At 41.7% G+C, this 25,719-nt stretch overlaps 1 protein-coding gene across 1 annotated transcript in view; it reads left to right on the plus strand.

Annotated features, from left to right (window-relative positions):
* Positions 1–25,719, plus strand: part of cntln (centlein, centrosomal protein) — an 88,799-nt gene that overhangs the window by 51,214 nt on the left and 11,866 nt on the right. The window contains exons 17-26 of the mRNA XM_078261957.1: positions 1,147–1,228; positions 3,207–3,288; positions 3,636–3,904; positions 7,941–8,156; positions 9,554–9,651; positions 12,408–12,534; positions 12,818–12,955; positions 13,924–14,109; positions 19,995–20,192; positions 24,562–24,636. Coding sequence (XP_078118083.1) covers positions 1,147–1,228; positions 3,207–3,288; positions 3,636–3,904; positions 7,941–8,156; positions 9,554–9,651; positions 12,408–12,534; positions 12,818–12,955; positions 13,924–14,109; positions 19,995–20,192; positions 24,562–24,636 — 1,471 coding nt within the window. The remainder of the gene's footprint in view (positions 1–1,146; positions 1,229–3,206; positions 3,289–3,635; positions 3,905–7,940; positions 8,157–9,553; positions 9,652–12,407; positions 12,535–12,817; positions 12,956–13,923; positions 14,110–19,994; positions 20,193–24,561; positions 24,637–25,719) is intronic.

Below are 25,719 nucleotides of genomic sequence, written 5' to 3' on the forward strand. Positions count from 1 at the left end.
GAGATCTGGTAACTGTAAAGGCATATGATTTTTGATCTTTTCTCAAGATTTGACCCACACAATTTTGCATCCAACCTGTATCCACAGACATGTGTTCATGTAAATGTGTAAAACACAACCCCCGCTGAAGTAACGCCATAACATGCCAGCACAGCATCCTTAACTTTGATAGACCTGTGGATGCAGTAACCATAGCTGCTGTTGTCTGATTGGCTTAATTTTCACTGTAAACAGTATCAGAATCATGCTAACTGTAGTATTTACACATACACATACAATTTGAATCTGCATGTAATGCATAATTAGTAGAAAAGTACTTTCAAATTAATAGTGAGATGACTTTAGAATTCTACTCACGTACTCAAGTAAATTCAATTCAGACTTGTTTAGCAGTCTGCCCAGCATGAAGCAGGTAGCATTTTTTCATCAAATGCATGTAACCCTGGTCTTAGTGGTGGCGATTAGTGATCCTCAGCAAGTCCTTGTGCCCCGTCCAGACCGGGTTTAACCCTAACTAGCCCCCAGCAGTGTCATGTTCCAGTTAGATCCTGTCTCTGTGGTCTTTTACCTCTGCTGCTTCTCCCAGGCCCCACCTTAATAAACCCGCCAGCGTAAATGTCACTGGCTTCCACCTTCACGTCAAAGGTCACTGTCAATAAACCTGTGTGTGTGTGTGTGTGTGTGTGTGCGTGTGTGAGCGTGTGTGAGCGTGTGTGAGCGTGTGTGAGCGTGTGTGTGTGTGAGCATGTGTATATGTGTGTCCCAGGAAGCCCTTACCGTGTGTCCATCAGATGCAACTTTGCTTGGCTCCGCTCAGCCGTGCCTCTCACACACGTCTGTCACACACAGAGGGCTAATGAAGGCCACAGCCGCTCTCATACATGTTGATGCATTCACCATCAGCACCAGACACTGCAGCTTTTCACTTAATTTACACCCACATTTACACTTCCAGCTCAGAAATTGGATGGGACATTGATTTTCTGTTGGAAGGTGGGGGGGGGGAGATGCACATATTTTTGCTTGATGTCAACTAAATCAACCATAAAAGGTAAATTGGATTTTTGTCCAGTGGTGGTACTTTCAGAGACAGGGTTGTGGGTTCAACTTCTGGCCTATAATAACCCCTCTCACTTTTCTCTACAGTGACAGTGGTCAGGAGTACGTGGACAGTCTCAACAGTGTGACCTCAAGGACAATGCCTTACAGAAAACAGGTTAACAGAAAGGTTGGTCTGTGCTCATCCTTAAATTAATTTTACATAAAAAAAAAAAAAAAGGAATACATGTCTTATTTTTATTTTATTGGTTTATTTGATATGGACCATGCATATTTATGTATATAACATTGTTGTATAAAAACACCATGTAAATATGCCAGAATTAGTAAAAATAACTACTTTTCATCTGCAGTCCCCTAGGCAGGTAACATAGGACTAACATAGAGACAGCCAGCAGTCATACAGCACTCATTCACTATACATTAAAAGGTAAACATAATGGTGACATATACATTGACAAAACAAACAAACAAAACAAAAATAAACGATGACAAAGAAATGATTCATCCACCTCTATACTGCACTCAATTTAACAGTGAAAGTCTACAGACAGATGTTAACCTTGGGCTAGTGTATATGTTCCCTTGCAGACTACTTCTGCAAGGGTAACATCCGAATAGTTTGAGAGCAGGTTTTGTTCGAGTTGTTTCAGGCTTGTTTTTTTAATCGTGCAATTATTCCAGTGGTTGACCATCGTCAAAAGTATTTCTGAATGCTTAAAACTGTGATTCCAAACTAGCACTCACTGGTTATTAAACCATAAGCTGTATCAGCACAGTATAAACATTGTACTTCTTGATCCTAAATTTTTTATGAAAAAAATTTAAGATTTGATATTCAGCATATTCAGAGTAAATTGTTCCTTATTTATCAAGAAAAAAGCTGTAGAGGTACCTTACCAAACATTATTGCAAGCAAATGTTAGTTTCCTATAAGTCAGAAGATTCCTATGTGCAGTTATTTACAGCAACATTACCATAGTCATAGAACTAGTTAGGACTAATTGCAATCACAGTAACATTGAAACAATGTGCCTTGTATAGTAATTTAGGTAGTGTACTCTTTACTAAAAAAATGTCCTCAGTGTTCTCATTTTTACCGTAAAGGTAATACAATTATTGAGGTGTATGTGATTAGTCAGCATATGGATAATTATGAGTTTCCTGTAATCTCTGCTCCCTTTGCTCTTGCATTTACAAGGTTTTGCCTATGTGTTGTTGTCAGTGCTCCTTCTTTTTCATCTCCTCTCCACACCATTAAAATCAATAGGCCTGGACCCTTGCTCTTGTCTATATCAAACCACTTCATAGCAAGACATGGCAGCCCCAAACCCCAGCTCCGAACCCCAGAGAGATATGTCTGTCAAAAAGAGAGAGGAAAGAGGGGGACCTTTAAAGATATTGTCTCCCTCTCGTTTCAAGAGGGGAGCTAGGTAGAAGGTGGAGACGAAGAGAGGGTTGTTGTTGTACATGTAGCCAGGGAGCTGTCAGGACCCTTACTCTCAGATCCCCTTAAGTTTCCACGCTCCTGATCCGCTAAATATGCCCATCAGCTCCTCCAGGGCTCATCGCTGTGACAGCCCTGGCCCCTCACAACGTACTATGTCACAGACCAAAGGGTTCACACACACACACCCCCCAATCTCCTCTCTGCAAGGCACTGTGTGATCAAACCTGGCACTGATCAAATCCTACCTGACCCCATATACAAAGGAAACAGGCAGAGAAGACGGAGGGGTGGGGGAGTGCCTTCTTTGATGTCACTACTACAAACGATGGTGCAGTTGGGAGGTGTCACACATACATACACACGCACGTACACACTTATGAGTGCAAATGACTACACACACACGTCATACTGTAAGAGTAGATCAGGGCTTTCAGAAAGTGATTGAACAAAGACAGCATTTGCAAGCATCTGTCAGAGGTAATATCCGTGCCGAGAAGCGTTCACGTTGAAGTCGGCTGAACACGCTCAGGTGAATTATTAAAGCACAGGGTGATTTGTCTTGTCGCGTTAAACTGAGCACAGCCTGTGATCATGGTGTCATTATGAGCTGCGTCTCAGGAAGCACAACATGTCAACCGGTTGTGTTACATTTAACAGCTGCGTTTCATCTCTGTCTCTGACTTTTCTGTTCTCTCAGTCCTACAGGTGTTCACGGATCTCGAACACAGCGGCACCGGCAACAAAATCCAACAGAAAACAACCCCATGTTCTGGCCCAAGGTAACATAAGTTTTCCTTTTTCACACCCATGCAAAACTACACAAATCTAATCGACTATAAATTGAAGCAGGAAGAACACTCAATGTATTTACATGCTGTCGATTGGAAACAAGTATTTAAGAAGTTTACAAGCTTTGTTTTTTTATATGCGGGGGTTCAGAACTTGAATTGGTTATAAATGGAAAATGTTAATCATTCAAGTTGTTAAATATATCACAGTTTACACTTGTGCATACACAAAGACACTTTTACATAAGCCTGTTAACTCCCACCAGTAGCTTCTAAATAGGGATTTGTTCGGTGCACTTGTCAACTCTGAGGTGCCGTTGTGTACTTCCTCCTGTTAGACGATGAACAGCATGAGCCCTGGGACCGAGGGACGAGAGGAGAGAAAAGGAGGTGGAGGAGAAAGAGGATGCTAATGAAGACCCAGCACTGCTCCTCCTCTTCTCTGCAGCTGCGCATCGAGTCCCTACAGCGTCACATTGACATACTGCGAAGTGCCAGGAAAGATGCTGTGCTTTCAGCCAGAGAGCTGCAAAGGGCCAATGAGAAGATAACAGCACAGCTCAACTCCCTCACTGAGAAACTCTGCAGCAGCAAGCAGCTCACACAGGTAACTTGGGAAAAAACAGGGACATGAGTAAACGGGAAAGCCAGTTATACGTGTTGGGAAGTTTCCTATTTGTCTGTCTTTGTCTTTCTTTTTGTGGTTCTTTTGTATTTGCTGGGGGCTGAGAGTGCAGCAGTAGCAGGTCCTTTGCCCTTATCATGCTTAATAAGTGTGGCTGACAGGCCTACCCTCGCCTGTGGAGGTCAGCACCACGGAGCAGAAGTGAGGAGGAGAATCTCTCTCTCTCTCTCTCTCTCTCTCTCTCTCTCTCTCTCTCTCTCTCTCTCTCTTTCTCTTTCTCCCTCTCTCTTTCTCTCTGACTCTGCTATTGTCTCGTCTCACTGAATGTTTCAACAAGCCAGTTCCCCACAACAATCTGTGTCACTAGCAATTACATTTCTCCAAAACCGCACCTGTGTGCTCAGACACACACAAGGGGACTTTTTTTTTCACTGCCACACACTCATTTAGTTATTTAGTACCTGCCTCCAGGTAGGAAACTCTTAGACTTGGCACACCCTATAAATAAAACACCAAGCACTTTGGCCCTAAACAGTACCTTTCCGGCCAGGGCCTCCTTGTGCACCCCAATACACACACATACACAGACACACAAATACACACACACCAACACCTCGACAGATACAGTCGTTAATCGGACAGGCAGGAGACTTCTTTTGGTGAATTCAGATATAGCAGCAGCCAGCGAGGAAGCCTGATTAGGCGCATGTGTCTGTATATTTACTGAGTAGAATAGCACAGATGCAGTATATTGGACTTGTTCACAAAGGTCAGAGTCTAGCTAGCCCTCATGGTGTTGCTCCCTAGGAAGTGGCCCTTGTGCTCCTACCCAGGCATCTGATTGCTAAGGCCCAACGAGACCTCAGACTCAGACACAGCAGTAAAGGCACATGTGTACGCACACACATACACAAACACACACTGTTGTGTGAATGAGTGGACAGAGAGGGAATTGTTGTCTTCCTGTTTGTTTCCTCTCTCCTCCTACAGTATTAATGCCACTCCACCGGAGAAAGTTGGAGCCGACTGACTGGCCAAAGCCTTGTCTTGTTGCCCTCTCTGGAAAGGGCAAGAGGTGATGGACTTTGGGCTTGTTCCAGCCGGTCCTTGCCAACTCTCCAACTAAAACTCTCAGCTTGTAATTGGCTTAGGACAGCCTCCACAGGGGCCATCATGTGAGAAGTAGCATGGCAGTTTCTCAGAAACTTGTTTGTGTTGCTGTGTCTCCCTGATCCTTCAGCCATTCTATCCTTTCCTTGTTGCTTCCTTCCTTGCCTCCTTCCATCATTAAGTCTTATTTCCTATTCCCCTTCCCTCTGTGGTCTTTGTAGGAGTTTGGATTTTGAGTTGTTAATAACTGCATTTGATAACATTTCACTGCTCTCCAATCTATAACATAAGAGAGAAATAGACCTGAAGTTGAGATTTGTGATGGTGCTTTGTCATGCTGCACTCAGGTCTCCATGTCCCAGCCTAAGGGGAACATGTGTTCAACAGCACGGGGACACTTTCATCACTCAGTCACCAGCACCACGGCGCTGACAGATGTCTTCATCAGCAACAGAATCTAAGCCTAAAACTCTCAGACCTGCAGTGCAAACACTTGTGGATGCCTCCCCTTCTTCACAACATATCGATTTTAAAGGATGATTTCTTTTTATTACAACGTGGGTTGGTAATGAAGACATTGCTGACTGCTGAGAATTGGGAACATGGCAACATCCCTGCAGCAAAGTCCAATATGGCAAATATATAACGAGCAGTCAGACAGTCATACTGGTTGTAAACAAACCAACTGTTTTTGCCAGATTATCTAAACCACTTTATTTGGAGGTTAAAGCGAAAGTGAGTGCCCCCGCAATGTGAGTATTGATCCCTCATTGTGCAGGTAAACTTTGTGTCCTCACAACTGCGTCAAGTACTGTAGGTCAAAGTTGAAACAGAAAGTCAGTCTGTGAGCTGTGATGGATGTCAAATAAGTGTGTCTAACCTTGAGGTTTGTTGAAAACCTGTCAGTTTGTCTGACCAGCCGTGTTTCTTGCCATCTGACATTTAGTAGTGTTGCCATATTCCTAGATCTCAACAATTAACTTTGAGATCTAGGCATATGGCAACTATTCTGTAGATCTAAATGTTATTATTACTGAAATAAATAATGGCCAAAAACTATGAAAATAAGACTCAAGTTGTAATAAACCGGAATTATCCCTTAAGGTGGCATAAGAAGCTTAGAAAACTCAGGTGACAGGTGAAGCATGCCCTCCTATATCAAGCAAGTCTAGCTTTTGACAAAATGTGCTAGTCATGCGTATCATCCAAATACAGGATCATTTGGTTGCTTGGATTATCTACCTTGCTCAGTCATTACTTCCCCGTTTACTTCACTTTGCAGTGTACTGTGACATCGCCTTGTGAATTTACCAGCCTTATCTCTTTACATGTGGAGTGTCCTACCCTCCTCTAACATGTCAGAGGCTGGGATTATCATAGGATTAGGGAGTGCAACAGACACAACTGACTGAATTTAAAAAGCTTCAGACTTTTTTTCAAATTTGTATGATAGTTGCACTACAAATCACATACAAAGTCTGGCCAACAGGATGAATACAAAGTGATTGAGGAACTTTATGCTAGTGTTTCCCTTATGTTGACAGCTTTGATAGTGCATGCGTATATGTGTGGCTATTTCAGCAACCTCTGTTTCCTTATTTATCCACTAATATTGAGGATCACTTGGACAGGCATCAGTGAGGCCCCTACTCAGATGAGAGAGAGAGACAGGTGTCCTCTCTTCCAGCCTTATGGACCACCAGTCTATCAGTTCATGTCAGTGCCATCTCTCACCAGAGCTGAAAATGGCCTGTGAAATCAAAGCCTGTCTTACAGGAAGTGTCATCAATGCCACCCCCTTATCCGTGCACCACTGCAGTCATAGCCCCACTTTTCATTCTCCACTCCTCCCACTCTCTATCACTCGTACTTCTCTCTCTCCCACCCCCGCTGGGGATATGGCATGTGCGTCTTCAACAGAGCAAAGGAAACCTAAAACAAGAGGGATTCTATTAAAAGGTGTCAGCCAGCAACCAGATATCAATAACCTCCATGTATGCAGAGCAGAAAGCAAACCCCTGGGAATCTGCAGTTTCACTTGGGTGTGTGTGTGTGTGTGTCTCCGTGTGTGTTCCAGCATTTACCCCATGTGTGCAGCATACATCTTCATGTATCATGTCTCCTATTTGTGCCATTAAGCATTCTTGATGTCGAAATGATAGCTGGTCAGCTAATTGTGGCAGTATTGAACCAAGCTTACAGAGACGTGTGTCTGCCCCATATTTTCTAAATGAGCAGGCAAAGAGATTTTTTTCTTTTTAAGCTCTACCGCACACGTGGTTAAAAGTGTTCACCTCAGATGCTTATGTTTAGAATCATTGATACTCTGTACATTGTACATGATCATCTAGTGCCATTATCGTTCATCACTCTTAACCCAACCACTAACCAAATGCTGAACTCCCTCTGTCCCAAAGTACTCTCTGATTCTGCAGGATGGCTTTATTATGCATGCCAATCACAGTGAGAATTAGGCCCTATTGACCGGGCAACGGCATCATCTGTCTCCTAATTAGCATAAAAAAGGAGCTTTATCACAGAATAGATATTAAAGCAGAGCCTGTAGCTCTCCTGTGGCTAAGGCATACAGTATTTCCAACATATTGTGTTTACTTTGTCTCTGCGTCTATCATATTCATGTAATGTGAATTTAAAATTAAGACTTAATAATATATTTTTGCATCGGTGAGAAAGCTGGGATTTGGTTTGACTCAGAGTTTTTTATGAAGTGAATGTCAATTAACAAGAAGTATATCACATCTCCCATTACTTTTTACTGTAACTCTCGACAGCCTGTAACAAAAATGTAGGTTTTCCTGGTTTAATAACAGTTGACAAAACTTTTGTTTTTAGTTAAAGTATCATTAGCAGTAGCCTAGACCACCAATTTTTGTCTGTCGGTCTGCAGAAGCTGACCTCTGACCTGGCTGGTAAGGAGCAGCAGAAAAAGGTTCTGGAGATGGAGCTGGAGCAGTGGAGGCAGATCACATTACCCCAGCAAACTGTACCACCAGCACCAGTAAACACACAGTGCTCCTGCCAGGGCAGGATCATGCCTGCCCCGGATAATCCGTCCTCCCAGGCCCTGGAGGCTGAGGTCAAACAACTTCAAGCCAGACTTAAGGTTAGTGGTTATAAATTACAAGGAGAACTCTGGGGTTAATGAATGACCCTCATGCTTTGTCTAATTGTGCACACCTTATGAGATAAATCTCTTAATAGAATGATGGTATTAAGGATTGTGTTTCCAATTTTGTGCACTATGTAGCTTGACTGAATAATACCATGAATAATTGTGGAATTTGTGTGTGTGAGTATTATTGCTGTTTGGCTGAAAGAAAATATTTGTCAAAAAATCCTACGTTCATTTTGGTCTATACAGGCAAGTTTATGGACAAAGGTAAGAAAATATAGTTTATAAATTTTCTTTTTGTTGCCTCTTCCACTACCTATTATGCAGTCTTCCAAGGTTGGAATGCACATGGATTTATGTTTTTCAATTAGAACAAAAAGTTGCCTGGTATTTGTCATTAAATCAACACCAATATTTCTGAGTCACTTTAACACCTCACTGGTTTGAACAGCCTGCTGTCCTTGAGGAGTTTAGAAACTCTTTTAAATGCATATAAAAAAAACATAAAGAAATCCTCAAATCCTTGAGCCTTTCAATTTTCAATCTACATCACCTGAAATTGCATGTGATTTCGACATGAATTAGCATTTCTTATCATTTGATGTTATTACGGAGTACCTGTCAGAAAGATGAGAAATAGGAAATAACAGTAGAGACGTGCCCTACATCATAGGGAATGAGGTGTGAGTGGTACCACAGTATTATCACCCTCTCCGCAGCCAGCTCATCAGTGTCACCGAGCAGATTGCTGCTGTCGTTACACACAGCCGAGGAAGTCATGTCAGGTGACAGCAAATGGGAGAGGCGAGGGATGCTCTGTGGGGGTGAACGCATTGTCAAAAGCTTGTACTGGTACAGTTCCCACAAGAGATACAGGGCCCTTTAAACCAAAGTGAACATGCACATTCAAATATCCATCAGTCGAATGATCAGAAGTCAAGCTGTCGTCATGAGCCATACAGTATGTCTTAATATGTCACATGGCAGAGATATAAGAGATAAAAACAACAAGATATGAAAGCCAGTCATTTTAATAATATTAACTAAATGTTTGCTACTGGATTTTTCTATTTTATATCTGTTGGTCAACATATTAATCAGTTTATATATATATATATATATATATAGTCTCCATTAAAATATATTCTGTAGTATAGGTCTATACATTGTTATTTTTACTATTACTCCCCTTATTTCATCCACTTACTGCTAAAATACTGCTTTCCTTTTAACCTCTTTTAGCACCTTCCACCCTCCTGCTGTAACTATAATGAGGAGGCATGCTGTGCCTGACCTGTCATCAGCCGTGTCGTGAAAACCTCCCCCACCCCCTATCACACGCACTCAAACACATTAACAAACACACACACCGTGTGCCTTCCCCTCAGAGTGCAAGTGCGGAGGTCACAAGGCAGGTGGCAGCTAACAAAGCCCTGCGAGGCCAACTCCAGGAGAAGGAGGACAAGCTCCGCCAGCTGCAGGACAAGTTAGTTTCACACCTTTTTCTTCATTAGTATTAGTTCATTCTCTTTGTGTTTCTTTCTTACAGTTGCTCTGCAGTACAGCTCTTAGTTTTCCTTTTTTCTTTCTGCAGCCTTCTCTCTGTCTTTGTCTCTCTGTCTCTCCTTGTCTCTGTCTGCATGTTTGCACATTCTCTGCAGCTCCCATCTGTAGTGTTTGATTCCACCATGTGGCAGCACTCTGTCTGCTGCACTCCACTCAGGCATGCTACTCCTCTGCGTGTATCATTTGTGAAATTATGCATGTTCTCATCAGCAACTGAATAAAAATGACTGATGGAATTAGTGTGTATGCACATGTTTGCATGTGGGTGTCCTGTGTGTCATGTAGTGTGGTGTTGCTTATGTGGGTAGCTGATGCGGAGAGCTGATCAAAGCAGCGTATTGATTGTTTGTGTGCCGCAGGAGGGACCATTTTGGCCCATGACACTAAAACCCACACAGCATCACTCTGGCCTGTGGGCCACAAGTCCTAATGAGTTACATGGTTCACCTACTGTAGCACTCGCTGCATTACATAATCAGAATGTATAGCTATAAACAAGTCACTCAGAGAAACTGTCGAGAATTGAACAGTGTTGTGAAAGGCGTATGTCATCATTCTGCATTAGGATCTCATCTTTGAACTGAGAGAAAGGTACAAAGAACAACTTGGCTTTCTTCCCTCTCGTTCTCTTTGTCTCATATGCTGTGTCCTCTGCCTGCCTTTCTCAATAATGCATCCAGGGCATGTGTACAATCACGGTGGCTATGTGTTTGTGTGTGACCAAAGCACAGCGGATCACAGCCAGACAGAGTGAACATCCCTTAGCTGAGTTTCCACGACAGCCTCAGCCTCTCCTCTGGCTCTTGTCACACACTCACTCACGCACGCACCCATGTAACTCGCCGTCTCTCCTTGCCTACGTCTCCATTTGCCTCCATAGAGGGACCCCTTCTCAGAATGAAAGACATGTCTAGACGTCTCTGAAATATACATCTCAGCACACACACAGGGAGCAAGGCTGCTTCGCCTTAAAGAAGAGATGGGAGGGAAAAAAGAAATGAATTTCAAAGTATACCGACATGTCCTCAGTCAATATCCGGCACTATGCCCCTGCCTTATTTATGAAGCTGCTTCTTTCATCTTTAGCCCTGTTGTCCATCAGCCACATGAAACGTCCACCCGCGCTTCATTCTTAACAACATACACAGAAATGTGCGCTCTCGCTCTCTCTTACGCATACACACTTCAGACCACTGACTGTTATCATTACAGTACACGCATGTTTGATGAACAATATTGCAAACAAGCGCAGAACAAAGGGAACAAACGTGTGAGTGATTGGGATATAGTTTGAGGCTCTCTTTCTCTTTCCACTAACACTCATAAATAGAGATCACACGCTCCGACAGAAGCACCAGATATCCTTCATTCTTTTTTATCCTCTATTCTTTTTGGGGTGCAGAAGGAGAGAACATCTAAAATAAATGTTGTCGATCTAATTGCCATTAGCATTGGGGCAGAGGGAGCTTGCTGGGGCTCTTATTGCTGCTCTCCGTCTTTAAGTCAACACCAGACAGTCATCTGAAAGGTTCAATATGGGTTTTCTCATTAATGGCCAAATCCATGGGGTAACCAGCCAGCGCTACTTCCTCCCCAAAGACCCCAGGCTAGACTCTTCTCTCATTTAATTTAATGTCACTCCAATAGGACAAGCTCACATTTATTTAGCCAGTCTGCCCTCAGGCATTCATCCACCTAGGGAGACAGGGACATTTACTTACACGAAAGCATTTGCTCTCGCGTTTCGTCATCTGTTTATTCAAAACACACGAGCCATGATGCATGTGGGAGCTATAAGAACCACTACATCTTTGAAATAAAAAAAACAAAAACGGTCAAAACCGTTTTAATTAACTGCATCCGTATGATCTTTATTCTATTTGTTCTAATTCCCCAAGGTATAGAAAACCATGAAAATGCCTTACTGTATGTTTGCCTTTTATGAAAACAGAATAAAACATACTAACATACTGAGCCCATTTAAAACAAGGCCTTCCTATAATATATGTGTGCAGAATGCTGGAATATTAAGCATGTCAATATGGCAGGTTATTGAAATAGGAAGTGACGGGTTGCATGTTTGCAACAGTTAAGACATGAATAGCCTACAATACAGAGACCTTGCTTCTCTTTAGGGAAGTATTATCAGCACAGCACACAAACAAACAAACAATATTTTTTAGAGCGTATTCCCTTCATAATCAGTCTTTCCAAAGCCAAGTTCCCCTGCTGACATGTTTTTTATGTGACTTGTGTAATGCTGAGCTGAAAATAATAAACATTTAAAAACTTGATTACAGCCTTTCACGTAGTGTCACTGCTGATTCGAAATGCCGTTTGTCAAAAAGGACTCCCCAGTCACACTTAGTGTGCCATTCCCCACCAGAGCACTTGTTCTAATATGTGCCAGTTAGAATTATATATGCATCCTTATTTCACCCCCTCCACTTACCCAAACAGCAGGCCAGTGTATTTAGTTGTCATAATGAGCTGTCATGCCTGATGCACTGCATGGGGACACTGTGCCTGCCAGCTTTGTGTGTGTTTGTTCTGCTATGTAGAAACTGTGTGTGAGTGTGTGCCCATGCATGAATATGAATATCTGTGTAGAATTCACACTCATTTATACTTTATACCATATTTGTGTTTTTCTTTTCTTTTTTTGTGCGTTTCCAGGGCGAGCCACACAGAGCGAGATGTAAACATGAAAAGGCAGCTGGTGGAGGACTTGAAGACAAAACTGAAGTTCCTGCAGGAGATGGAGAAAAGTTACTGTGGACGGGTGGAGGAGCTGGAGAAGAAGGTACACCAAGTACACCACAGCTGACACCATCATCATGTCATCCAATTAGTTTGGTAGAATGTTCAAAGTAAATGAGGTATCATAGTGCTCAGCATTTCTCATATGCCAGATATTGTGTCTCCTGGGTGACTAAAAAGGAAAATAATGATAGTATTTACTGTTTACTTACAGAATAGATGTTTACTTCATTGTGCCTTCATCACAATAGAACTGCAATGCCCCCACCCAATTGTTCAGCTTTTTTACCTTCCTGTTTCCCTTTTGTTCCAACTCATCTCTACAGGTGAAGACTTTATCAGAGGAGGCCACTAACAGGAAGGCCTTTGTTGATTCTCTAAAGAGGAGACTGAATGTTGCAACCACAGAGAAAAGCAAGTATGAGGCCTCCTGTAAAAAACTGAAGGAGGACCTGGAAAAAAAGGTAGGATATCGCAGGCCCCTGAATTAAATCAAATCAAAATCATATCGTGGAAGACTTTGTAATATCAGCAAATATTGTATTGTTGTGCAAATAATCTATATAATATCGCATTGTGATAAACCTTGTGTACACCCCTACAAATCAGATCACAGCAATATGTAATTAGTAGAAAAGAGGAAAGAGGTTTCAGGACTGAGGAAAAGTAACTTCTATCCATGAATCTTTACACCCCAGCTGTACAGTTTCACCCCCTTGGACTTTGTAATGGTTATTGTTGTACAACTTTTAAAGCTATAGTGCGTAGTTTCTGTCGTCCCCATGAGACGAGTTTTTGCGCGGGAATGTCTCAGGACGACACAATCTTCTGAACACAGCCATACTGAGAAATACAGACGGAGTTGTGTGGAGCTGATAGTCTTAATTAGCTTTGTATCAACTCATTTGGCAATGGCTTGAATGTAACGGGCATTCATTAATATAAAAAAGTTACGCACTAAAGCTTTAATCAAAGATGGGTAAATAAGTATTTTTCACACTGATCAACAGAAAAAGACTCAAATGTATAAATATATCAAAATAGTATAAATATGTGCAAAACTAATTCCAAGTTGTAAATAATGAAAACAGTTGTTTGTTTTTTTTAAATACAAAATTAAGTTTAAGGTAGGGTAAATATTTTCATAGGCATATGTTGTATGTATGTTGTATGTAAAATTATTCTGATGGTAGAGATGAAACAATCCTGTTGAAAATTGATGCAGCCTAAGTGTTCTTTTCAGTCCATTTATTCTCAATGTCCCTAGATTAAACACTACCACTAGAGTCGGCAAAGTTAAAAAAAATAAATAAATCAAATTCCACAGTAACTACAATTGCTGCAAATGTCACACAGGCCTATGCAGAATCTCAGCTTTCTAAAGATTGTTTGCCTTCCGCTGACTAGTTCTGCCTGCTATTTTTCTTTACAGGAGCAACGCATGCATGCCTTGCAGGCTCGTGTAGGAGCCAGTGAGCAGGCTTTGGCTGCACTGGAACAGACCGCCACTGAGCAAATGGAGGGGTTGACCCAGCAGAGCTCCCATGCATTGGACAGGCTTCAGAGACAGCTAGGCCAAGCCTACTCGCAGCTGGAGCAGCTTCATTCTTTCATCAAGGTACTGTACTAACTGTGGTGTGTGTGCCTGCAAGTTCTTCACCTGTGAATTGTAATGATTCTGGGTGTACCACCCCCAAGGTTAATTGGGCAAAAGTTAAATGCGGGGGCCTTGGCATGCTTACCACTGTAAATAAAATAAAGGCTGATGGCAAACCGAATGTCACCTCCCTGGTGATGCTGTGCCAACCAGATACTGTATAACAAGGCTCACCTCTATGCACAGCACCCACTCTAGGGTCTGGACTGTCCTTTTCCAGAGTTGCCAAGGTGGTTGTGGAAATACCCACAAGCCCCCAGTGGAGTGCCAATGCAGGCCAGCTGACAGTCTTGCCTGGGCCCGGGACGCCCAGATCTCTCCTATTCCCTCTGCTCTTCCTCTCCTCTGCTCTTCCTCTCCTCTGCCTTTCCTCTCCTCTCCTCTGCTCTTCCTTTCCTCTCCTCTCCTCTCCTCTCGTCTCATCACATCTCTCGCTGAAATTAAGTGTGTGATCAGTCTCTGATCCATCCTGCTCAGACTCTCCGACGGGGCAGCGGGCCCCTCCCGCATCACTGTGTGTCTCTCTCTCTTCTCTCTCACCGGTAGCCTGACTCTTTAAAAATCTTTTTTTTTAATTATTCCATCATTTAATGAGGGCCCAGTTCTGCCCCCCCCTTCCCTGGGCACGGGACAACAGACCCGTTTGTCCCCCCCCTATCGGCCGGCGTGTGCCAATGTCTTGCCATGTTCCCCAGAGAATAAGTAAATGCAGCTGGGAACGAGTTGCTGCCCCTAGTGAAGAAGTTAAGTATCTCAGTGTTGTTCAAAAGTGGAAATAAATGCATCGCTTTACAATTTGCCTCTCATTCACCCATGCAAAGCTGTCGCAGAACCCCAGCACTTGGGGGTTCAGTATGTTGCTCAAGGACTCTTTGACATCTAGTTGAACCGCCAACCCTGCGATTTGTGGACAATCCACTCTACATTACCTCTAGATGAAAAGTGAAATCATCAAGTGAACTGGTGTGGTGTCGCCAATCACGCAAGCGTTGTACCAGACTGTTGAGGTGTAGAGGGTACTTAACCTCAAGACAAAGCTCTCAATTTACCTGTTAATCGACATTTCAGGCCTATGTGGTCTAGGTAGTGATCAAAAGAATAAGAGCAGCTCATTTGATTACAAGATGTATATCCAGAAGGAGCCCAGAATAGAACTGTTGCTCATCTGCATTAAAAGGAACCACATGAGGTGGTTCAGGCATCTGGTCATGACACGTCAGCTTGATGCTTCCCTGTGGGACGTATTCTGGGAATGTCCAACTGGGAGGAAATCCAGAACTAGGGCTGGACAATATGACCCAATATGACCCACACAGATGCACTATTTATGGTTATTTATTGAATAATTTAAATCACAGCACACATTGCTTGAAATAAAGACATGTTGTGAAAAAAGTTTTTTTTAGTTATTAGCAGTAAGAAAGCAAGATAAATAAAATAAAAAAATAACTTCACCGCTTCGGTGTCTAAACGTAACTGTCTTAGCCGCATGATGGTCATGTTTTGTCAACTAAACTTTAGTACAACGGCCGCAGAAAGCGACCAGAACCTCACTTTGATCGGTAACCGACTCATAGTCATCTTTTGTCGACTAAACTACACAATTACTTCTGTGTAGGGGTTGGGCATCGAGAACCCGATTCCTACTTGGAATTGTTTCAAAAATTACGATTCCAGTGGAATCGTTTCTTTATTGGAATCGTTTGGAGGATTTGGTTTCAAATCTGATCATGGGTTCCAAATTTAACACTGCGCAAGTTTTAGTTTCCGTAGCGGCCAGGCACTTGTTGTGTTGCAGCCATGGAGCACGGTATGCAGCGCTCTAGTGTGGCTTTATTTTACGTTGAAAAAGCTTGGTAAAACTGCAACCCACCATTGAATCAAAATACAACTTTCCTCTTATTTGTGAAATAAGCATGGGACCCGTTTCAACTCCACCCCTCAAAGAATTGGAATTGAGAATCGATAACAACTGGAATCGAAAGGAAGAATCGGAATTGGAATCAGAATTGTTAAAATCCAAACGATGCTCAACCCTACTTCTGTGTCGTCTGAATGCCATAATGTTTTCAAACAATGGACACTACGTTTTTCTTTGCTGCAAACTGCTCCTGTTGCTCAGTTGACTCTGTGTTTATGTTCTTCTCCATGTGTTGCTTCCATGAGGCAGACTGGATGGAGCAGAGTCACGTGACTACACACGCGGTAGTATGTTTTTAAGAGGAAGAAGTACATGAAGACACACACTGGGGAAAGTATTAACAGGATTTTAAAAAACTAAATAACTGACATGGGAAAATTACGTCGGTTAGAGGTTCTAAATTTCGGTTTACTTTTCTATTAATTGTTCAGCCCTACCCAGAACACACTGGAGAGATCACACATCCCACCTGGCTTGGGCAAACTACAGGAGCCCCCAGGACCGACTTGGGGATGTGGCTAGGAAGAAGGACGTCAGCACTGCCTTGCTTAGCCTGCAGCCACCACAACTGGATAAATGTCAGCAGATATGTGGATGGATTTGTAACAATGTGTCTATGTGCCATTATGCATTTCCACTTTCTTCCAATACATAGGGAGACACAGGCCATCACTGTGAGAATACCGTGTGCCCAATGGGAATGGGCACTATTGTCTTTGTCTCGGCCTAATCCATCACCTTGAGGTGTGTTTGTGTGTCTGTGTCAGTCTGCCTGTGTGTCTGGCAGAGACTGATAAAGTCTGTCCATCAACTCTGTTCAGCTGACACCTGTCTATCAAAGGAGGAAACGGTTTGGCAGAGATAGATAGTGATGGCACACACACATAAATCAAGTGGCAGACCATGGACACAGTTTAGTGGCAACTAAACATTGCTTTTGTCCTTACCAACCAGAAATTACTGAAAGTATTCTTGTCCTTGTATGGCTCACTTGCATCTGAGCAGAATTGGAGGTTGATAGGATGTTTATTCTTGTTTCTTTTTCCTAACCTCTGATTTCTTTTACACATCTTTTTTTACACATATGCAGTAAGAATAGACACACTTGCATGCAATCTACACGTAACCTACAAATAGAGGCTGCACACGTGTATAGAAATGCATAGAAATACAGTTCACACTCATATAACTCCTCTCCTCCATTCCCATAACCCAAGGCTGGTGCGGCCATTGTGTTGTTGTTGAGGATTCACATCATTGTTTCCCTCCCCATGGCTCCTGTGATTCCCTATAAGAACACCAAGCCCTTTGATTGGACTGCCTGACGTCCAGAGGAGATTTACTCTTGTCATGTATTGATCAGGACCTGAGGGCTCTGTGTGTGTGTGTGTGTGTGTGTGTGTGTGTGTGTGTGTGTGTGTGTGTGTGTGTGTGTGTATGAGCTTGTTGTTTTGTTCTTTGTGCCTGTATATGCTGTGTGTGTGTGTGTGTGTGTGTATTTGTGTGTGTATTTGTGTGTGGAGATTGTTTTTTATTGTGTGCCAGCAAACCCTTTTGGCCCCTGCACACGCCCCAGGCTGTAAGCACTGCTGTTGAACTGCTAAACAGTGGCCCTGCATGTAGTGACTACTCCACAACAAACGCACACACACACTTATCTCGCAAAGAATATTTTGGCTTGTCATCCCTGTTGGAAAGTGCAACATTGTACAGAGATTGGGTAATATCTTTTTTTTTCTTTTTTTTTTCGTATGAGTATTTTTGTTATCACTTTAATTGCTGTATGTCTTAGATACAAAGTACCACAATGATGTAACAACACATTTACCTGTGATTACCTTATAGGATCACTTTCACATACCCTTTCTGTTAAAGGTGCTTGCATAATTACTATCTTACTCTAGTTTATAGGGTATTTGAACAACAGTTAACGGCAGTTGTTGTTTATTTTTTTACATCAGTGCCTGCCTAATCTAACAAAATGAAAGCCTTTCTTTTTCTTCCCGCTCTGCTCTTTATGTTTTTGAATGGCCCTTTGTGTCCTCATGTGTGTGAAGAAGTTCAGAGGTAGCTAGTTATTAAAGAGGATATCTTTTTGCTGCTCATTTGATCCCCCATCTCTATGCCGTAATCCTCGTCCTGTCTAAATTGCTCCTCTGGCAATTGTGATTGTGTACTAGCCAGGCTAAGAGCTCTAAGCAAACGCACACAGACCCTCCAACCCCCCCCCCTCCCCCCCTTTGTCTCTCCCAGGGCTGAGAATGAGTGATAAATTTACCCCTTAATCTCTTTCTAGATTCTTCCACATGCAGGCTTTAGGTCAATTGAATGTAACCCTTGACTAGTCACAGTGAATATCTATTAGGCTGTAAATAAAAGAATAGGATCTCCGACTGTTAGTTAATGAGCTGTGTATTCCTTAAGGGTAAACACACAGCTCTGATCACCAAAAAGAGCTAAAGCTGCCTCCCTTCATTAGGAGGTGGACGGTGGTTATGATTTTTGCTCGTCCTCTTTAATCAGTCTTATTTTGCTTATTTACACCTACATGAACATAGTAGGCCACCTATGAAACTGGATTTGAAATTCAATTCAATCAAACTGGTCTCACTTCTGTTATTTAGAAGGAGCAAGTCGAAAAAAGCATCTGGACTCGCTGACTCCAAGGACAATTCACACGTTTCTTGTTTTATTTTAAAGTGTTACGGTTTATACATTAGACGTAAGTTGAAAAACTAGTGTTTGTTCTATGAGTAAATGTATACTTGTTCTCTTCACTTTATCATTATTTTAATCCGTATGGGCTTTGTATAATGTGATCCTGTTGGTGTTCTTACTTATCTCCTTTGGATTTCTGAATGCCTGTGCTCTGCTTGTGTATATTTGATGTTGCTAATAGACAAATAGCAACCCTCCACGTACTCCAGCTGCGAGCCTCAAACCACTTATTCAGTATTCTCCTGTGAGAACCACCACTTGCTTTGTAAACTGCACCTGGTCCACCTGTGTGAAATTAAGAGAGGAGCTGAGATGTTTGCTGCAATTCAACATTGTTCATGTGTGATTACCCTTGTTACTGTAATGCACTTGAGTGTTTTCATATGTTTGTACTTTTGTTTTTGTATGTGTGCACACACTGTACTTCTTGCTTGCTTGCTTGGCTATATTGTGTACTGTCCAAGAGTTTTTTTTTTGTTTTTTTTTTGTGTACACCAAGTTCTCCTGTCTCTATCTTTCCCTCATCTGACCATCTATTCCAAGGTCAGCTTTTCAGCAGGCTTACAAGGGAATGATACAGAAGATTATTGCCTCGATCAATAAGCTCAAAATGAAGCAAAGGGGAGTTTACTTTATTGACTTTCTCGTGTACAGTGGCAGTTTTAACATTTAATTGTCTCTCTGTATTTAGAGCAAACTCCCATTTAGTGCCCGACAACTGTGCCATCCCAGGCCTGCCTCGTCTCGCTTCCCATACACTCGGGCAACATTTGAAACAGCCCCTCATAGCTTAATTATTGACAGTGTTATGCTGCTCTGTTGTACTGCGAGACATTGAGAAAGCAAATAAATAAATGAATGGCGTTTTTTTCAGTAGCTCTCTCTTTCTCTCCCTGGTGCATGATTCTCTATCTGTGGAGATTTTAGCAAAACTTGGGGTGCGTTTGGTATCAAAGCTGTGTTCCCTCAGCTTTCAATCGACAGGGCAACAAACCCTCAGGTCCACATTCCTCCAAGGGAGTGTGAGGCGAAAACCGAAAAAAAATCAGAGTGTGTCAAACTCAATATTCCTCCATAATGTACCAGGCCTCTCTGGCGCATGCTTGATCAATTTCATTTATTCATCTGCCAGGCAGAGCTTGTTTTTCTACATCCATTTCATCATCATCCTCTTCTTTTTTTCTTCCTTATTCTCCTCATCCTCCAGGCCCTGGCCAGTGAAATACTTTTAGACGTTCAAGAGGTCAAGCAGCAGTTGATGAAGAGGAGGAGGTTGAGGCAGTCCAATGCTGTGGCAGCAAAGGGCAGCCTCTCAGCCAAGTCTATGATCAAAGCCAAGTCCATCGCTGCCTCCATCCTCAATATGTCAGAGAATGATCTTGCAGACATAATGGACACTGATCAGGTAAGGCCAAAGGACAGTAGGTCAACATTTCATATAAATGCCAACTTTAGGATCTATATCAAGTCTAGATTATGCCCAGAGCACTCAACATACCTATAATAGATTTTCTGTACTGTCAAATTTAAAAACATCCTAAAAGTTTTCAGCAGGTTCTGCTTTGTGATTGAACCAGAGGACTGGGGAAGACATTACATCATCATTATCAACTTGTAGCTTTGCCTCTTTTTCAGTTGAGACTAAATGAGGTGCTACAGTAACTTTGGCTTATCCTGTGGAAACAGATGCTGTAAATTGGCATTGGTGTGTAGAGGAGAGGAAATATGTAGAAACATAATTCTTCTGTAATAAATTCATTTCGCCTTTATGTAACAGTATAGTAGTAGCCTTGCTGGAAATCTCTGCTTCTGTCTGACCTTCTCTTATTAATGGGTAGATAGATTCTGGCAGGTAAGCAAGGTTGAACACCAAGTAAAGGTGAACCACACACCAAGGTATGTCACTAATAAGTTGGGAAGTTGCAGTCCAATAGAGAAGGATGTGGCTTCATGTTTAAAGCCGGTGTTCTTACTCTCAACAAGATCAAAAACCTGTCAACATCTGCAGCACCTGTCAACTTGATACAAGATTTAATACCGCACAAGTTGAGTAAGTACAACTCTTTTCATCGAACTGAAAATCCTTGCTATTGACTGTCGGCCGCTTGCAAAAGTCTGAGTTTCACACTCTTTTCCAACTTGATGGGCCCTTTCTCTACCATAGATCATACCCAGCTATGTCATCAATTAGCAATCCCATGTTACAATCAACCTCCCATCCCCAGGGACTTCCTCCCATCTATCACAAGATGAGAGAGGGCGCTCTAGGCACTTACTCACACTTGAAACCAATTTTAGCCCTTTGCAAGCCAGCTCCACCCAGGAGATGACAGGGAACAGTTTCTCACTTGATGAAAAGTCCCCCTTATCAGAGCTGAAACCTCTGCGTGTAAAACACTCCTCACCACTTGTTTTTTTTTTTTTTCTGTCGTATTAATGGTGGTTAATGGCGTGTTGCTTAGTGCCTGAACATTGTGGGTGTGTTTTTCCTGTTTTGTTAATTGAACATTCATACATCACAGCGCTGTTGAATATGCACGCACACACACACCAGAGAATTGTAAATTTTGTGTCACAGTGAGGTTTACAGTATAGGTGTGTGTTACCGGGTGTAATTTTCAATGTCAGAAATAGATCCCGAGATAAATGGTTTGTTTCTGTACATGCATCTGTACAGATGTGTGTTAAGGTGGGTGTCATGGAGAAATGTGCACTAATTGAAACTCCTGCTGGACACATTAAAATATCTGTATGGAAGTGTGTTTCTATATGTAGATGTTGGTCAGCTTGGGCTTGGATGTAACATAAAATCAAGTGCGCCCTACTTAAACCAGCCTGAACCTAACTATACTTCACTAGTTGTGAGCATTTAAAAAATGGATATATGTTCGACTACAACTATCCACATTCTGAACTGAGGCTGGTTTGTGACTCATTGTTGGAACAATGGTGAAAATGATTTAAAAGTTTTTCAGAGTTGAGGTGTCATGATACTTGTTTCAGAATTGGAATTTCTTTTCCCCCTCACTCAAAGAAATGTATGGAGCTTTTGCATAACCTTTGCAGATTGTAGATGTTTTTCTGTAGACTTGAGGACGTGACATGAGGTTATCAGGATGTCCCAGCAGTCTTCAACAAGTCCAACAGATAGCAAGTGTATTCATTTATTCACATGGTAGTGCGCTACCAGTGTGCTGAATGAGCGCTAAGGGCCCAATGGGATTGCTTTTACTTTTCAGTTTTACTTTTAAATGAGAATACTCCATTGCTACTTTTCTTTAGTTTGGCAGATTTCTCTTGTCAACAATATTTGCTGAGGTTTTTAACATTGTGCACTGGTACTTGCTTTTGAAATCAATGCATTTTTGAATTTCAGACTTATCAAAATTTCTACATGAATTATTCCTGGTTGTGGTAATATTTTAGGAGAACTTTGGGACCAGATGACCTCTGTGTAATGAACACCATCTTTTCCAAAGGCTGCATATTTTCTTTCCTCCAGAGCATTAGTCTTGGGTTGTTGATTTGTCCCTGCAAAGAAACCAGAGCTTTTGCTTGAGGTATTTTTCTGAACAGAAATGTGGTTGTCACAAGGCTACAGTATTTGTGCAGCTGGTTCTGCAGTTATAGACAGCATAACAATGAACATGTTTTCAGCTGTTTCATGGGAATGGGGAATTTGTTCACTTTGTTGTGTGCTTTTAATGTATTAGTTGATTTTTAAAGCTTTTAAAAGTCAAATAGAAACTTACAGCTGCCCCTTACACACAAGCACATACTGTATACAAACAAACACAAAATCAATGTATGGATATAGATGCAAAGAAGAGTCAAAGTGTGCTCAAACATCCACACATGCTTACACACATGTATCACACTGCACATTGTTTATTTGCCTCTGTCCATTCCATAGCTTTCAACAGAGGACCAGAGAGGGCCGAGCAGCTCCAGGCTCCCCTGGCAACTTGTTGTGGAGTTAATGACCCAGATGTAATAAGGCTGTAATTGCCAGGCCAGTTTGTTTTGCACCTAATGTTTGATAGAGGGTCAGTGCTTTGTTATATATCTACCAAGGGTGGGCAAGCACTCTCACGCACATGCACTCCTTCACACACAATGTTCACCCCTGCAGAAGGCTTGAAAGCAGTAGTCACCTCTCTCACCCTCTTTTTCTCTCTCGCTCCAATGCCAAAATCAGTATTCTACTGATTATTATATCGATTAATCGAGTAATACTTTTGCTTTATTAAAGAGCAGTAGTAAATATACAATAGAAAAAAATTAAATGAACAACTAACCCAATCAACTAACCAGCTCTGTGTCATCGCAGTGTGGACAGTGTTTGACTCCCCGGGTTTTGCGTCATGTGGGGAGAGCTCTTATCTCAACCAGCAATCCTATTGATTTACTTTTAATGCTAACATTAACGTTACCTTGTGTCAGGTCCACTCCCTGGACATGCGTAACATTAGACTGGATGCTTCCTGCTGAGAGGCTGAAGCATTGATGTTGTGCTAATGTGGTAAGCTAGTACTCTCTCTTCCTCCATTTTGCAATCCGCACCATCTTCTTCACATCACCTGTACACAGCCTGTAAGCGCATTGTGTGACAGTAATAATCATCCGTGTGAAACACAATGGGCTGTATATAGTTATATGGATTAAACAAAACTTTGATGCAAATAATTTGTGTCGTTGATTTTTAGTAATTACTCAAAGTTACTCAAGTAATCGTCTTAGCCCTAGTCCCAGCCAGCTCACTGAGTATCTTTCTCAATTGTGTACAATGTTGTCCATCAGAAAGGAAATGAATTCTTCCCAATAATCAAGGCACTCTGCTTTTTTTTTTAAATATAAAGGTTAAAAAGCCTTTATTATGTTGATTTTATATTCTTTTTCTATGGTACTGAATATTCTTCACATTTGGAATTTATGCCACGTGTTCAATCGGCTGCTTTAGGCAAAATAATAGAGATAATATGATTGATAGGCACTGTACACCAAACTTTAACATTGTTAATAATTTTCTCAGCTGAAGGTCCTTAAAATGTAGGTTGCAGATTTTTTTGACTCACTCACATTAATATCGATATGAATATTGGGTGATCTTCAGAGCGCACTCTGGTGAAGTCAGCACCCGAAGCGGACTCTATCAAAGTTCACATAAAGTCTGCATGAGCCCCCTTGTGGACTTTTGGCATTGGACAGCCCTTAGCTGTCCCAGACTTCACAGGACTGTGCCCGTTAGGTCCGTCCGCAAGCGCAGGGACTTTTAGATTCAGCCGCACACACACATTTCTCCCCCTCCTGCCCTCCCCGGGTCCCTGTGGGGCAGTACAAGGCTCGTCACATCATTTCAAGCAGCAACGCCTGGGGTTTGAAGTGAAGAGGTAACGCATTAGTGCTGAGCTGTACATGGCCGCGCAGTCTCTCTTCTTTCTGTTCATTAACAGTAACAATGCTACCACTCTGTTAGGTCTTTATACATGAGTAGCATGCAAACGTATAATGGCATACCTTGCCACTGAGTCTCCAGAGAGCTTCTTCAAGGTCCTCGCTGGTGTGATGCTACAATTCCGCCCTCAAGCAGGAGACTCACAGAGGCCAATCTAAAGATACAGCAGCAGGTTCTCTATCGAAACATCAAGTATCTCTAGTCTGATTCACTTGAAATATTCATATTTTCTCCATATACAAAACACTAAGATTCCTAGGATTATCTTTTAGTCTCCTACCTGTCATTGAAATAAATGTATTTTCTGTTGTGTTTGCAGGGGGCAGAGGCCTGTTCAGAAAGTCCAAGAGACCAGGAGTGGCTGGACCACCTGAACCACATCCTCCAGCAGAAGGTCAGACTCATACCCATCTGCAATAATAACACAAGTCACTCATTCCTACACATACAAAAGCTATCAGCAGCCTCCCTTCATTGTATAATTAATTTCCTGGCTAGCACAGCTCTTATTTGAGGTGTAGATTTGTATAACAACTGTTGTCTTGAGTGTCAAAAGGGAACAGAAAATTGGCAGAAACTTTTTAAAGTTCATGGAAACAAAGATAAGTTCAAATGGAGCAGAGTGTTATTCTTACTTGGCAACACTTTGCACTGGTGTAATTTACTTAAGATTCCTTTAAGAAGGAAGACGGCCAATGATTTGTATTGCTTTATATAAGCAAAAAGGGATGTTAATTTGTTATCACTCCACCACTATTTAATCATTTTTTGTCACTTAGTGTCTGTGACATAGAGAAAGTTGAAATGGTCGAAGCGGAAACAAATTATTTCATTGCAAAACTTAAACTTAAAATTGGTCAGATGTTTACATTTATTTCTGAAAAGTAGGGCTGTCAATCGATTAAAAAATGTAATCTAATTAATTACATACTCTGTGATTAATTAATCGAAATTAATCGCATGCATAATTAACGGTGCCTGAACCGATACTTTTTAAGAAAGTAAAAAAAGAAAAAGGGTACTAAACAACAGTTGGTGACATTAAAGAACGGCTTGTTTATTGCTAAGGCCATATGGTCAAAATTAAATGATTTAATAATAATGTATAACAATAACTTATTTCAGATTTTTACAAGTAAATGTTCCAATTAATGATCCAGGCAGCACATTCTCGTCTCCCTCCTTCATTTTACAGTCGAATGGTGGCCAGAACGGCTCCGGGTCAAACTTAATTAATCTGATTAATCTGCGTTATTTTTTTTAACGCGTTAATTTCGATTAAATAATCGGAGAAAAAAATACCGCGTTAAAAAAAATAACGCAGATTAATTAAGTTTGACCCGGAGCCGTTCTGGCCACCATTATTACGTTATTTTGACAACCCTACTCAGATTATTTAATCAAAATTAACGCGTTATTTTGACAGCCCTACTGAAAAGCTATACAGTATATTGTTAAAAGTAGTATTACCAAGGTA

The sequence above is a fragment of the Sander vitreus genome, chromosome 2 (genome assembly GCF_031162955.1).
Source record: "Sander vitreus isolate 19-12246 chromosome 2, sanVit1, whole genome shotgun sequence".
NCBI classification, from domain to species: Eukaryota; Metazoa; Chordata; class Actinopteri; order Perciformes; family Percidae; genus Sander; species Sander vitreus.